Source organism: Colossoma macropomum, unplaced genomic scaffold (genome assembly GCF_904425465.1).
Source record: "Colossoma macropomum unplaced genomic scaffold, Colossoma_macropomum, whole genome shotgun sequence".
NCBI classification, from domain to species: Eukaryota; Metazoa; Chordata; class Actinopteri; order Characiformes; family Serrasalmidae; genus Colossoma; species Colossoma macropomum.
In genome coordinates, this window is record NW_023494864.1 from 77,823 (window position 1) to 91,501 (window position 13,679).

General features: G+C 40.0%; 1 protein-coding gene across 1 annotated transcript in view; it reads right to left on the bottom strand.

The window, feature by feature from the left end:
• Positions 1-873: 873 nt before the first annotated feature.
• The window catches only part of LOC118800341 (putative GPI-anchored protein pfl2), a gene marked incomplete at its 5' end in the record, with an annotated part of 56,890 nt that continues 44,084 nt past the window's right edge, over positions 874-13,679 (bottom strand). Inside the window, 4 exons of the mRNA XM_036560541.1 lie at positions 874-3,248; positions 4,444-4,515; positions 7,611-7,682; positions 13,427-13,547. Coding sequence (XP_036416434.1) covers positions 3,227-3,248; positions 4,444-4,515; positions 7,611-7,682; positions 13,427-13,547 — 287 coding nt within the window. The remainder of the gene's footprint in view (positions 3,249-4,443; positions 4,516-7,610; positions 7,683-13,426; positions 13,548-13,679) is intronic.

Here is a 13,679-nt window from a genome sequence, read left to right on the forward strand (position 1 = left end):
AGTGTTAAAATAACTAAACAGTTTAAATTAAATGACTTCATTAGCATGAATAATCAGTGTAGCTGTAAATATGATCCACTCACTAAAGAGTTTCTCTCACAGATTCAGGTTTATATTGACAGATCGATTGTGAACATCAGCACACAAGTATTCAAGCATCCCAGCAATAAAGATTCTGGATGGTTTTTATTTATTCCCACATTTTATTATGGATGGTGCAGGATGTTACGGGCATTCAAAATATGTCACTCAAAGCATCATGGGATGCAGGAATGAGGTGGTACACTAGTTAGCATGGCGGCTAACTGTTCACCTCAGATCAGAGAAAGCCAACCGCTAAGGCGTTTACACCGAGACAAATATTCATTGTGGAAAGTAAATAGTGCTGTATGTTCTTGTGGTTTTGTACATGTGCAATAACATTGTTTTAAATGGCTATTGTTTACAGATGTGATTTTTTGCTGTTTAACTGCTCTGCTAAAGCAGTAGTTTTTGTGTTTTTAATTTTCTCACACTGGTTGGTGAAGAGAGAACCACACAATATGCAGAAGTGGCTGAAATTACAGCAGACCAAAACACTGTTTTGGGAGGAGTTACAATAATGTTAGCCTTTGAGTGCTAAATGCAGTGCCATGAGTTGTGAGGAAGAGTAATGCAAACAGTTAGCATCAGCTAATGTTGACCATAACTATGAACAGTTAGCCATCTGCTAAATGATAATGTTAAGAAGAAAAAGCCGTTTTTGTTTTTTTTTACTTAAAAATCGAGATCTTTTTTTCATGATTTGGGCCCTTTAAGTGTTTTACTTTGCCAACCATTTATTCCTTTGAAGATCTGAAAGTAAGAAACAGTAATGAACATCATAAACAACAGTTTAGTCCTTTAAACAGCCTTTATTGTTAACACACACAAGGTGTTAACAGGCAGAATCAGTGATTACAGTTCTGTTCACATTCACAACAATAAACCTTCAAACACGCTACACAAATACAATACAAAACAAACCAACAATCAATTGGTTTAAAATGGGTAACAGTAAAACTCCGTCTTTCCAGCTTTAACTAGAGCATGGCTTACCTAAATACCTAAAAGAGAAATGTTTTGATTTGTCTTATTTTCCACATGACCACAATGATCTTGACATCATCACAGCGTGACAATGGTGACCTACAAGTAGATGGATTTTGTTTTTTTAAGTTATTTTATAGTAAATAAAACATTCTCTGTGGTTTATATTTCATATCTCAATAATTCTGGGCATTATTCAATTATTCTAAAGCATTATTATAAAGTGTTAACAGTCAGAGTTCTCATTAAAAACAGTAACAGTTTATACATTTTAAAGTCTGCCTTTACACACCAACTGTGACACGTTTACACGATCAATAAATTAATCTAAACACATGTATAACTAGTCATACTGAGTGTGATTCATCCAGACCATCAATAAATTAAGATCTGGAGATCTGATCTGAGTTTCAGCTCCTGAATGAGGTGGTGAAGCTCTCCGCTCTCCTTTAGCTTTTACAGAGTGGAGAGTGAGGAGCGCAGGATATTCTACACAGACCTTCTGACCGTTTTTTCATTTTCTTTCGCAGCAGAACCGCACACACCCTCCTAATAAAAGTTTAGTTGTTAAAAAAAATTTGACTGAATGTTTCACATTTGTGTTTTTTCGTTTCTCGTTTGGGGTGTAAAGGCCTGTAGATCCACAGCACAGTGATCCATCTACAGCCAACTCAGAGTTCTATCACACAATCAATAACTGATCACTTTTAAACAGTCAGAGCTGCTGCTGGCTGATCATCATTGGTTCACTCCTACAAGTCCACTTCTGTATGAACTCAGCACTGAGTGTGTGTTAGTGAGCTGTGAGCTCTGTGAGAAACTCATCCACACTTCTATCAGGAGCTGAAGGGTGAACATGCTGCCTTATAGCTGCTACAGACTCTCTGAAATCAGATGAAGATGAAATCAGACACAGCTGAGCTGCTGCTAGTCGGGGTGTCAGTGTGTCGGGGTCTTTACGGTGTTTCTACACTGACTGTGTGTGTGTTGTGTGTGAGAAAGACTGAGATCTACCAGACAGTCTCTGTGCTTTACAGTGGAACTAAACATTTACAGAAACAGTCAATCAGAGGTGGGAACAAGTCTCTAAGTTGCAAGTAACAAGTAAGTCTCAATTCTTGACACTTGAGCCCCAAGTACCGAGTTAAATCCAAGTTCTAAACGTCGAGTCCAAAACAGGTCAGTGTGCATTCTTTAGGAAGTGCAATGCTACTTTAACAACAATATAATAGAAATAGTGATATAGCTAATTTTATGACAGTATGTTAGTAAGATATGGTAGTATACTAAGTGTGTTTTTGTTTGTTGGTTATTTTTGGATTTCACAGGGGAGTATGGGATCAGAGGCACCAAAATGTAACTGCTGCACCAAGGAATGCAAAATTAGAATATGAAGCGAGCAAATGAAAAGGCAACTTCATCCATGTGGTGAAAGATATAACTGCAGAAATCTTTAAAATCATTAAAAGAGAGAGCTCTGTGATATCATCTGCAATGTACCCTACTCTGACTGCCCCCCACCCCGATTATTGCCAAATGATAATACTATCTTTTTGGGAGGTTTAACAAGCACAACAACAGGTGGAAAAAATATCTACCTAGATTACATTCTACAGCCAGACATTGTATTATAGCAGATTTAGGACAAAGACTAACATTAAAAGGAAACAGATCAAAAGAGAGATATATGTACTTTTTGTATCTTAAAGCCAGACATTGAGTGCTTTCGGACAATAATCCAACTTAATTGACCATCAGGATAGATGGATGCTATCAGCGAATGGAGATAATATTGCCAGTCGGCCTTAAGCCTAGCTCTGTTTCTATCGTTTAACTGCCATTAAAAAAATGGTAGGTAAACTAAAACTGGAGTTTAAGTGCTGAATGAGGGCTTATTCACTCTATTGATGCTGTTGATGCTTTGCTTGTTTCTTCCCCTTCAGTTGTAAGTCCAAGTCTGAGTCATTGGTGTTCAAGTCAAGTTCAAGTCTTTTTTGATGTTGAGTCAAATCTCAAGTCATCAAATTTGTGACTTGAGTCTGAGTCCAGGTCATATGACTTCAGTCCACAACTCTGCAATCAATCTCAACAAGTCAGAAACCTGTTAGCTGATGCTGAGCACACACTGCAGAACATTCATCCAGAGTTTAGTCCTGAATCAAAACGATGCAGTCTTAAACCTTAGAACCAAGAAAGAGACAAAGAAAATCTGTTATAATATAGACAGATAGCCAAACATCATTTCATATATAACAAATATTACTGTGATAGTTTTTTGCAAAAACAAAACATGTAAATTTAAGCTCACTGATTGTTCTGGCAAAATATTGTCTAGTTAGGTTTCTATTTCAATTAAACATTTCAATTTTTGATTGTATGTAATTCATCCATAAAGAATAGAAGATTAAAATCATCTTTCAAAAGGAAAAAATCCAAACCTCATCCATCTACAAGTGAAGTGGACACTCAGTGTATCTCAGACTGAGTAAATCCAGCATGAACCCAAATGAGGAACATACTGCAGTATCTGGTGCTGAGCTTCAGATGTGTGTGAACTGGAACCGAGCAGCTCTGTGCTGTACACTCAGAGATCTGGTTAAATTTACATCTTTACACTAAATTTCACTTGGAGACTGAACAAAGCAAATCTGAATCTAAAACTATCAAAATGAACCAGAACTCTATAGGTAAGTTTTCTCTTTTTGGCCTGACATCCAGCTCTCAGTAGCTGTCAATCATCTTCTACTGTCTCATTAGGTGAGGCAGAAAAAGCTGTCAAGGCTCAGTGATTATTAATTTTAGACAGAGCATCACTCTAAACACTCTCTCTACCAGTAAAGATGATCTAAGTTGGGCTCAGATCAGTTAAATCTTGTGGACTGCAGCTTTTGTATGCTGATCACACACTGGAGATCATTCATCCAGAGTTCAGTCCTGATTTTAATCCTGATTTTAGTCCTGTGCTAATGTTTAAGCTCATGTTGAGCTCTGTCCTTATCTGTATTACAGAATTTGGGGTGTTGAGGATTTGTTTATGGTTGTCTTGATGAATCTCCTTATAAGTGTTCTAGAGTGTTCTATAGAGAAGATGTTCTATAAAGTGGGTTCCTTCAGGCTCTCAGCTCTGCAGAGATCAGTGTTCTCCATCTTCTAGCTCTCTGAATTCAGCTGATGAAGAACTCGTTAATGAGCTGATCAGGTGAATCAGGTGTGTTTAATAAGGAGGAACACTAAACTCTGCAGAGCTGTGGTCTGGAAGGAACCCAGTTTGATTCCTCTGTTCTGAACCATTGAACCGTTATGAGTTGTGTAGCCTGAACTCAGTTCAGCTCAGCTCAGCATTAAGGATGCTGTGTATGCGCTCGGTGCACTTACTTAGAAATCTGCTTATGATCAGGCCTGGGACTGTCCCAAGGTAAAGTGTTATATGCTTCCTCCTCCTTCTTACTGCATTTGTAGGAAGAAGAGAAGGAGATTAGGAACCAGAGGTGGCGGGACAAAAATATTGTTACAAAAATAAAAAATTCTATTTCTTAAGTTCTATTACCTTTCGTGTTATCACCACTTATGACCATTTTGCCTGTTTTTTCGACGCTGCCTTTTTGCCTCACCCTTTGGAATGTTTGTCTTTTTGTACAGGCTGTCTTTCCTAGAATTGACCCACGCTTGTTTTGTGACCACAAGCCTGGATTTTTTGATTCTATCAGTAAAGCCTTCTTTGATTTTCTTTAACCGTGAGCATCTGTCTCTTTTTGGCACGTTACAGAGTTTAATTTTATTATGTTTTGATGGTGGCAATATTGGTACTGCGTTGTAACTGGTTACATCTTTTGAGTGTCTGTATTTTAGACCAAAAACAATCCCAAAAAGACAAGAACAGAGTCGCACAATCTTCAGTTCCTATGCTGATAAATAGTGGATGTAGTAGAGGTTTCACTGCAGTACTCAGTACTTAAATTTGACCTGATTCTTTTGTATTTCTACTGAAGTTGTTTTGGGGAAGGTACTTCTGTAATCATTTTATGGTAGTATCAATACTTTCACTTGAGTATTGATTTAGACTAATCTATCCATCTCTGGTGCAGTATTTGTTAGCTAACATCTCTGAAGAACATCAGGCTGTTTTCATATCCAGTTCATTTTCTAAAAACCCACCACAGTTTGTTTTTTGTGATATTGTATTTCTTTCCTTTGGTTTGGATGGTGGACTGTAAGTGGACTAAATTACACATGTGCATGTTTGTTTATTGGGAAGTTTTGCAGGGATACAAGTGCTCTGTTATTCTCACATTCACCACCATGAAAACAGAGAAACAGAAAATACAGACGCTTATCATCTATGTGTAAACCAGTTTAAATGTAACCGATCAGGTCGGCCAAAAATATGCTCCATGGTCCATGTGCCAAAATCAAACACATATCATTATTTTATTGCTTGTCTCTCGTTATTTCCAGCAGCTCACAGTGCTGGAACGATATGATCATTTGTAAAGAGTGAAATGTTAAAGCAGCAGACAGTACAGTGAAAATGTGCTCTGGAAAAAACATGTTGAATTCCCTCGTGAATTAGTGTGGTTCAGCTGTTTGTGCTGCCTGAATTTGGGTGGAGTTGCATGTCAAAACTGACCTAAAGAAAAAGTTTGACGGGTCCACGTCATCCAAGGCAGGTCTGAAAGCTCCTCTCAGCTAAAACGGAGATTCTGATTGGCTCTGCTGAGGTTTACTCTGTCTGTCTGTGCTGGTCAGCACTTCATGCAGTTTTGGGAAAGTGGAGGTATTTCATGTGCGTGCCCTGAACTCAAAAAGTCATGGGGCATCTCCACAGTATTTAAAAAAAAGGGGTGGATTAAATGCCCACTCACTGGCAGCCCTGTTAAAACTGTATCTCATATTTTCAGATATTCACTGCTCTTAAGGTAAGTGTGTAAAAATGTGGTTTTACAACATTTTGATTGCGTATTTTGTGGAATGAACCTGTGAACAGACATTTCAGGGGGGCTCAAAGAGGGGAAAAAGGCATCATGAAGGTGAAATGTACAGTATAATAATAGGAATAATAAGACAAAATGCTATTTAGATTATGCTTTTCTTAAACCAAAAGCACTTTAAACTAATGTTTAAAACAATACAAAACAAATATGAAACAAAATATCAGTTGTTCATGTAAGATAATCTAAACATCTAAAAAACAAATATAGTGCAAAAACAGACTAATCCAAACATGGTGTTAAACAATTTTCCCAAAAAAAGGGGGAAGAGTTTCTAACACAGTGTGAAAGTCTAGATTTAGAACTAAACAGTGATGTGAACTCAGGATAATCTCTCATTGCCGGAATCACTAAAATATAACTCTGTTTCAATGTAACACTGTTATTATGCTGGAATAAACCCCTGCTCTCTAAAAAAAAAATATTATAAGAGATACTGAACCAGAGAAAGAGCTGAGAACAAGAGTCAGGAGCTCCAGCTACCATGAGGTCTATCAGTGCATCCGCCTGCTCTGTACTTTCTGACACAGGATTCATTATTTACGAGCTCTGTTACTGATCTGATGCATCGCTGTAATGGATTTTGAGGAACAGCAGAGGCAGTTTAAACTACAGTCATTATACACACTGAGCAGGAGGGCACTTATGTTGTCTGAGGGCAAGGAGCCGGGATTTAGTGCTGTGATGATTTTAGTCCTGTGCTAATGTTAAGCTCATGTTCTGTATTACAGAATTGAGGATTTCTTTGTGGTTGTGGTGATGAAACTCCTTATATGTGTTCCAGAGCGTTCTAGAGAGGTGTTCTGGACCACTCTGTCGTAAAAAAAATGATTTTCAATCAAATCTTCATTTTAACCTCAGCTCAGAATTCACCTTGTACGTCCACATTTCAGTAAAGCTGTGCACATGGTGCAATGGAGCTTCTACCAAATCTGGAGACAGTTGGTACAGTATGGAAAATGGAAATCCAAAAGAAAGCAGTGTTTCCTAAAATTTACCTTGACTTGTATTTCATTACAGACAAAATAAATGCAAGATATTTCATGCTTTGTCTGGTCAACTTAATTTCATTTGTAAATATACATCCATTCCTTTATTCAGGCCTGTAGCACATTCTAAATAAAGTTGGGACAGGGACAATTTAGGCGAACGATGAGGTAAATTAAATAATTTATGTGATTCAAAACAGGCAATGTCAACAGATGATTATATTCATGATTTGGTACAAAAGCAGCAATGGTCTAGTGCGTTACGACAAAGAGGGAAGACGTTCTGTAAACTGGGTTCCTTCAGACTCTCAGCTCTGCAGAGATCAGTGTTCTCCATCTTCTAGCTCTCTGAATTCAGCTGATGAAGAACTTGTTAATGAGCTGATCAGGTGAATCAGGTGTGTTTAATAAGGAGGAACACTAAACTCTGCAGAGCTGTGGTCTGGAAGGAACCCAGTTTGATTCCTCTGTTCTGAACCATTGAACCTTTATGAGTCGTGTAGCCTGAACTCAGTTCAGCTCAGCTCAGCATTAGGAATGCTGTGTATGCGCTCGGTGTACTTACTCAGAAATCTGCTTATGACCAAGCCTGGGACTGTCCAAAGGTAAGGTGTAATATGCTTCCTCCTCCTTGTCACTGCATTTGGAGGAAGAAGAGAAGGAGATTAGGAACTGTCTTTTTTATTTTCAGATGTTTAGATCTCTTTGGTAAATGTGTATATTAAAAAAAAATAAAAATCAAAACATTTTGATTGCATATTTTGTGGAGTGGGCCTGTGCAAAGACAAAAAGGCAACATGAAGGTGAAACTTATAGCATATTAATAATAAGAAGAAAAGGAAAAAGAAGAAGAAATTCTATTCATAATGTGTGTCAAGCCTCTTCCCAGCTCCACTGAAACCACTGTTCCTCACTCTGTTGCGAACTCCAACTCCCAGAATCCTCTGGGCTGTCACCTGACTCCAGACTCAGTACCGTCCAACTATTCAAGCTCTGCCTACCCTGATTACTATCTCACCCCATATAATCTGTGTTCACACTCACATGGCGAAGTATTGTGTTAGCCTGCTGTACTGAGACATTTGTTTTTCTTGGTTTTACTGGTTTGTGACTTTGCTTAGCTTTCTTGTTTATGACTTCTGCCTGATTCTTTTGACTCTGTTTTTGTCTCGACTGTACATGCCTGTTATCCAGTCTTTGACTTTTGCCTGTTTTTGGATTCTGTTCCTGGTTTACCCCTTTATTAAGCTTTTAAACCAATAGCCTACTCTGCTCATGCCTAAACCAGCCTTCCAGACACCTCACAATGTGCTTTTCTTAAACCCAAAGAGCTTTAAACCAATGTTTAAATCAATACAGAACAAAATATCAGCTGTCCATGAAAGATGATCTAAAAATTTAAAAAGCAAAATATTGCAAAGACTCTGATAATGAGGAATAGTCTACTAATTTCAGAAAAAACAACAAACACAGTGTTTTTCTAACAAAGTGTGAAATTCTATCTTTAGTACTAAACAGTGATGTGAATTGCAGGAATCACTGAGTTATAACTCTGTAACTCAGCTCTGTCAGTAGCAGTATTACAGAATTTGCGGTGCTTTTTTATGGTTGTGGTGATGAAACTCCTTATACATGTTCTGGAGTGTTCTATATGGAAGACGTACTATACTACTCTGTCATTACCACTAAAGTTCTTGCAGTTTCAGAAATCTGAATCAAACCTTCATTTTTACCTCAGCTTAGACTTCAGCCTGTACGTCCACATTTCAGTAAAGCTGTGCCCACTGTGCACTGGAGCTTCTCTCAGTTACGTTTATAGTTTTTACAACCCCAGAAAGAGCTGGGATAGAATGAAAAATGTAAATAAAAAAGAAAGCAATGATTCTTAAAATTTGCTTTGCCTTGTATTTCATTACAGATGTTATGAACACAAGATATTTCAGGTTTTGTCTGGTCAATTTAATTTAATTTGTACATCCATTTATAGCATTCAGGCCAGCAACATATTCAAAAAAAGTTGGGATGGGGTCATTTAGGGCCAGTAATGAGGTAAAATAATTAAGTGATGATGTGATTTGAAACAAGCGATTGTCATCATGATTTGGTACAAAAGCAGCATCCAGAAAAGGCTTCATCCTTTAGGAGCAAAGTCGGACCAAGAATCGCTACTTTGCCAACAAATGCGTGAGAAACTTATCATCATCATCATCATCATCATCAACTGCTTTGGGAGAGCAGAGAATCCCAGACGATCCTGTTCCCCCGCAACTTCCTTCAGCTCATTCCGGGGGACCCCAAGCCGCTCCCACGCCAATTTATAATCCCTCCTGTGGGTCCTAGGATGACCCAAGGGTCTCGCCCCAGGAGGCCATGCCTGCTAAACCCCCACTGGGAGGTGTCCAGGGAGCATTCCACTCAGATGCCCGAACTACCTCAGCTGCCTCCTATCAATGCAGAGGAGTAGCTGCTGTACTTCAAGCTCCACCTGGATGACCAAGCTCCTCACCCCGGATGACTCAAGTAGAGTGTATCCCGCCACCCTATGAAGAAAGCTCATTTCCGCCGCATGTATTTGCGATCTCATTCTTTTGGTCATAACCCACAGCTCATGACCACAGGTGAGGGTTGGGATTTAGACTAACTTACCAACTACCTCAGTGAACTCCATCAGGGAAATGGAGCCTGACATGCCAGAAGCCTCTGGCCCTGACTCCTGTGAGGGAGTCAAGTCTCTTGGATTAAGGATTTCCTCAAAGTGCTCCTTCCACTAATCGACAATATCCTCATTTGAAGTTAGAGTTTCTCCGCCCCTGCTGAATATAGCTTAAGTGAAGCCACCTCAACTGCTCCTGAGTCACCGGATAGTTGTCCAGAACCTCCTTGAAGCCGACCAAAAGTCTTTTTCCATGGTCCTGCTGAACTCCTCTCATGCCCCGGCTTTTGCTTCCGCAACCGTTACCGCTGCCGCCTTTTTTGCCTGTCGGCACCATTCTGCTGAGTCGGGAGTCCTCCGGGCCATCCATTCCATAAAGGCCTCTTTCTTCAGCTTGACGGCCACCCTTACCACAGGTGTCCACAAGGGGATTCTTGGGTTACTGCCCTGACAAGCACCAACAAGCTTTTGGTCACAGTTATGCTTGGCAGCTTCCACAATGGAGGTTTTGAACAGGATCCATTCAGACTCCATGTTCCCTGCCTCCGGAACATGAGAAAAGCTCTCCCGGAGGTGGAAGTTAAAATCTCTCTGGACTCTTCCCACCAATGAGGTTACATTCCATGTACCAAGAGCCATTTTCCACTGCAAGGGTTCGATGCTGCCAAGGCCTGGCTTCAGGGGTAGGTCCCGGTTACCCTTTCCTCGGCAGGGTACACGATTTCTTGCATCCCTTAGTCATGGAAGATATTTGGATTGAGTTAGTCTGGGTCTTCACTCCAGACCAAGTGTTGTTTAAAGGAATGGCAATGTTACAAAGTGGCAATGCTTTACTGTTTAAACTTTTTTTGAAATATGTTGCAAGAATGAATTGAAACATGTTTATTATGACAAAACAATAAAATCCATGAGGTAAAACCTCAAATAATGTGCTGCTTTACTACTTCCAATCTAATACAGACCAGAATTAATGTACAAATCACTGTTTTCGGTTTTACTTTTAATTTAGCATACCATCCCAACATGTTTTGAGTTGGAGTTATATTATTTAATATATGTGTTCTTCTTTTAAAGGAAAGTGACTGAGCTGGTTAGACACAGAGTCTCCATTATACTGATAAACCTGAGAATGTGTGTGAGAGAGAGAGAGAGAGAGAGAGAGAGAGAAAGAGAGAGAGAGAGAGAGAGAGAAAGACAGAACATACAGAGAGAAGAGAGTTACGAGGCCTATCAGAGTAACAAATAGAAATACATCTGTTAAAATCAGAAAACCAGTGACTACTGTTAGAAGTCTGTAACGAAGATCTGTTAGTATAAATAAAAGAACAGCTCAGCGCATTGTGAGGCATATTTAGTCAATGATTAAATAGTTTGAGTCTGTTCAGCACCAGTATCATAAGGAAGATGAGTGGCATGCAGGTAAAGCTTTCTGCACAGCCTTGGACAGCAGGTAGCTCTATCGTGGTCAAACTGGTCCAGAAGGTGGGTGAGCATCATCAGGAGGGTAAGTGGCATGCAGGTGAGGTTTTCTACACAGTGCTGGACAGCAGGAAGCTCCGTGGTGGTTAAACTACTCCAGAAGGTGGGTGAACAGGGTCATCCAATTCAAGGCAGATGAAGAACAGCATCAGACCACACAGGATGGGCAGTAGTTCAGTTTGGCAGAGAAACATACAGACAGAAAGAGAGAACAGAGTGAGAATTGAGAGAGAGTAAGAACAGAGAGACAGAGAGAGAGAACAGAGAAACTGTTACATGAACTTTATTTAATCATATACCAATGCTTTTTATAAATCCCACCCCCCCTCCATTTAACACACAACCTGCGTCCATCAATGCAAATAAAGAATATACCAGCTCATATGCTTTACACACAGTCAGCTTATCATCAACCACTGAAGGTATTGACCAATACAGCATGACCAATACCTTCAGCACATCAGTTATCAGTCTGTCATAGGCAAACATCACCCTGAGGCGTGATTTGACCAGTAGCACACAGTCAATCACACCTTAACCCTGTAATCTGTTACACCTTTTGAGCCATATTCATAGTTTGGCTTGTCCAAACAGAACGTTCAACAGATGGGACCTATGACACTGAGAAAAGGAGAAAGATGAACCCAAGATAAATATTGCAAATTTAAATGTTACCCCCACCTTTTCATACAGGCCCCTCAAAAGTTGATCCAGGTGTTCCAGGTGCATACATCCAACAAACACATGCTCCTCCGCCTCAGGCCTGCCACAAAAGGGGCAACCATCATCAACAAGAGGGTCAGGGTGAGCAATGTGTTTGTTAGTGGCCAGGACTTCATGAATTACCCTCCACTGTGAATCTCCAGTTCTTTTAGGCACAGGTAATACCCTAAAATTAACCAGGCTGACCTAACTCACCTCACACCCCTTGCCACCAGTGCTCTCTTACCTCTTGTAAAGAATCCATGTTCCTTCCTGCTAATTGTTGAGAACTCACTCAGAGAAGAGGAGGTTAGAAAAGTACCCCTGCCCTCCTCCCAGTCCCTAACAGCTGAAGACACTTGCACCGATGGAAAAGCAGGATGCACATGATCTGGCAGATGGAACATGCTGTACCCCACTTATGAACTTTTTCATCAGTCTCAAAGAATTTATCCCCATTTGCTGTGACAACCATGCTGTCTTCCATGTCTCTCCACCTGGAGCCAGCAGATGACCCAGTTTACTAATTCCACCTACGGTTAACTGGTTCCATAATTAAAATCCATCAATATTTTACTGAAATACATGCACTTGAGTAAATGGAACTAGATACTACCCACCTCTGAATAGGTTTATAAAGACGCCATTAGCATGACATGAAAGGCAATTTTAGTCTTTTTTTTTTCTTTGAAACAACCCCGTAGGCATAGTCATCGCATAAACATTCCCCAGCTGGCTAGACAGACTTTCAGACATCACAAAACAATTTCAGCATGAACCTTCGTCTTCTTCATACAACTCGAGTTCACCTCCTACCATGTCCTCTGCTTCTCTCTGACTATGAGCCACTGAAACATCTCTCACTTTAGACCCGACTGCTCTAATACCTTAGGGTCCTGCCTCCTTCTGAGACCCTACACAACCTCTCTCAGTACTCTGCTCATTCTGTTCAGCAGTACCTGTAAACACCTCACCAGAGAAGTACATTTAATACAACAACTCCGCTGGAAGGCGCTGTCAATAACATTACCCACCAAATTCTTCTTCTTCAGAAAACAACCAGTTTTATTAATACGCAAAGCAGAGTAAATATTCTCACAGCCCACCTGTTCATCCACTGCAAGCTGCACGTCCTTGACAGTAACAATGCCATCAGAAACACACCTGAACCTGTGATGGAGAGACTGTGCCTCTCCCCCAAACTGAGTGGCAAAGCCAAAGGCTCAAACTAACCAAACACCTAAAAGTCCCAAACTAACCCACTCTACAAATGAACAATATAAACCACTAATGCACTTTTAAAAAACGCTACTATAAAAAAGGAGTAAAAGTGAAAAAAACTGGCAGATAGTCCAAAAAACATCAAAGAATTCCCTTTCCACCATTCACACAGAGAGAAAGACAGCGACAGAGAAAAGAGAGAAAGAGAACAGAGGAAAAGAATGGAGAGAGAGAAAGAGAATAGAGAGAAAGAGAGAGAACAGTGAGAGAGAGAAATTTTGCATTTATTTTGTGTTTATTTGTAGATTTAAACTAGCTGCACAAACCTCTTCTCGATCCTTCCTCTGAACAAATACCCCCCAACCCCCGCCACCAAAGCTGCCCCCACAGCTATCAGCACAGTCATCCACACAGGCACACAGGCCACATCTGAGGCCTGTTTTCCATCTGAAAAACACAGACAGAAGAGACGATTTAAACCATGTGGTGTTGATCTGTACAGTGTAGATCCAGAGAATCATTTAATCACCTCATTATTATTTACAGTGTATTACAGTACAGAACTGCTCCACACTAATG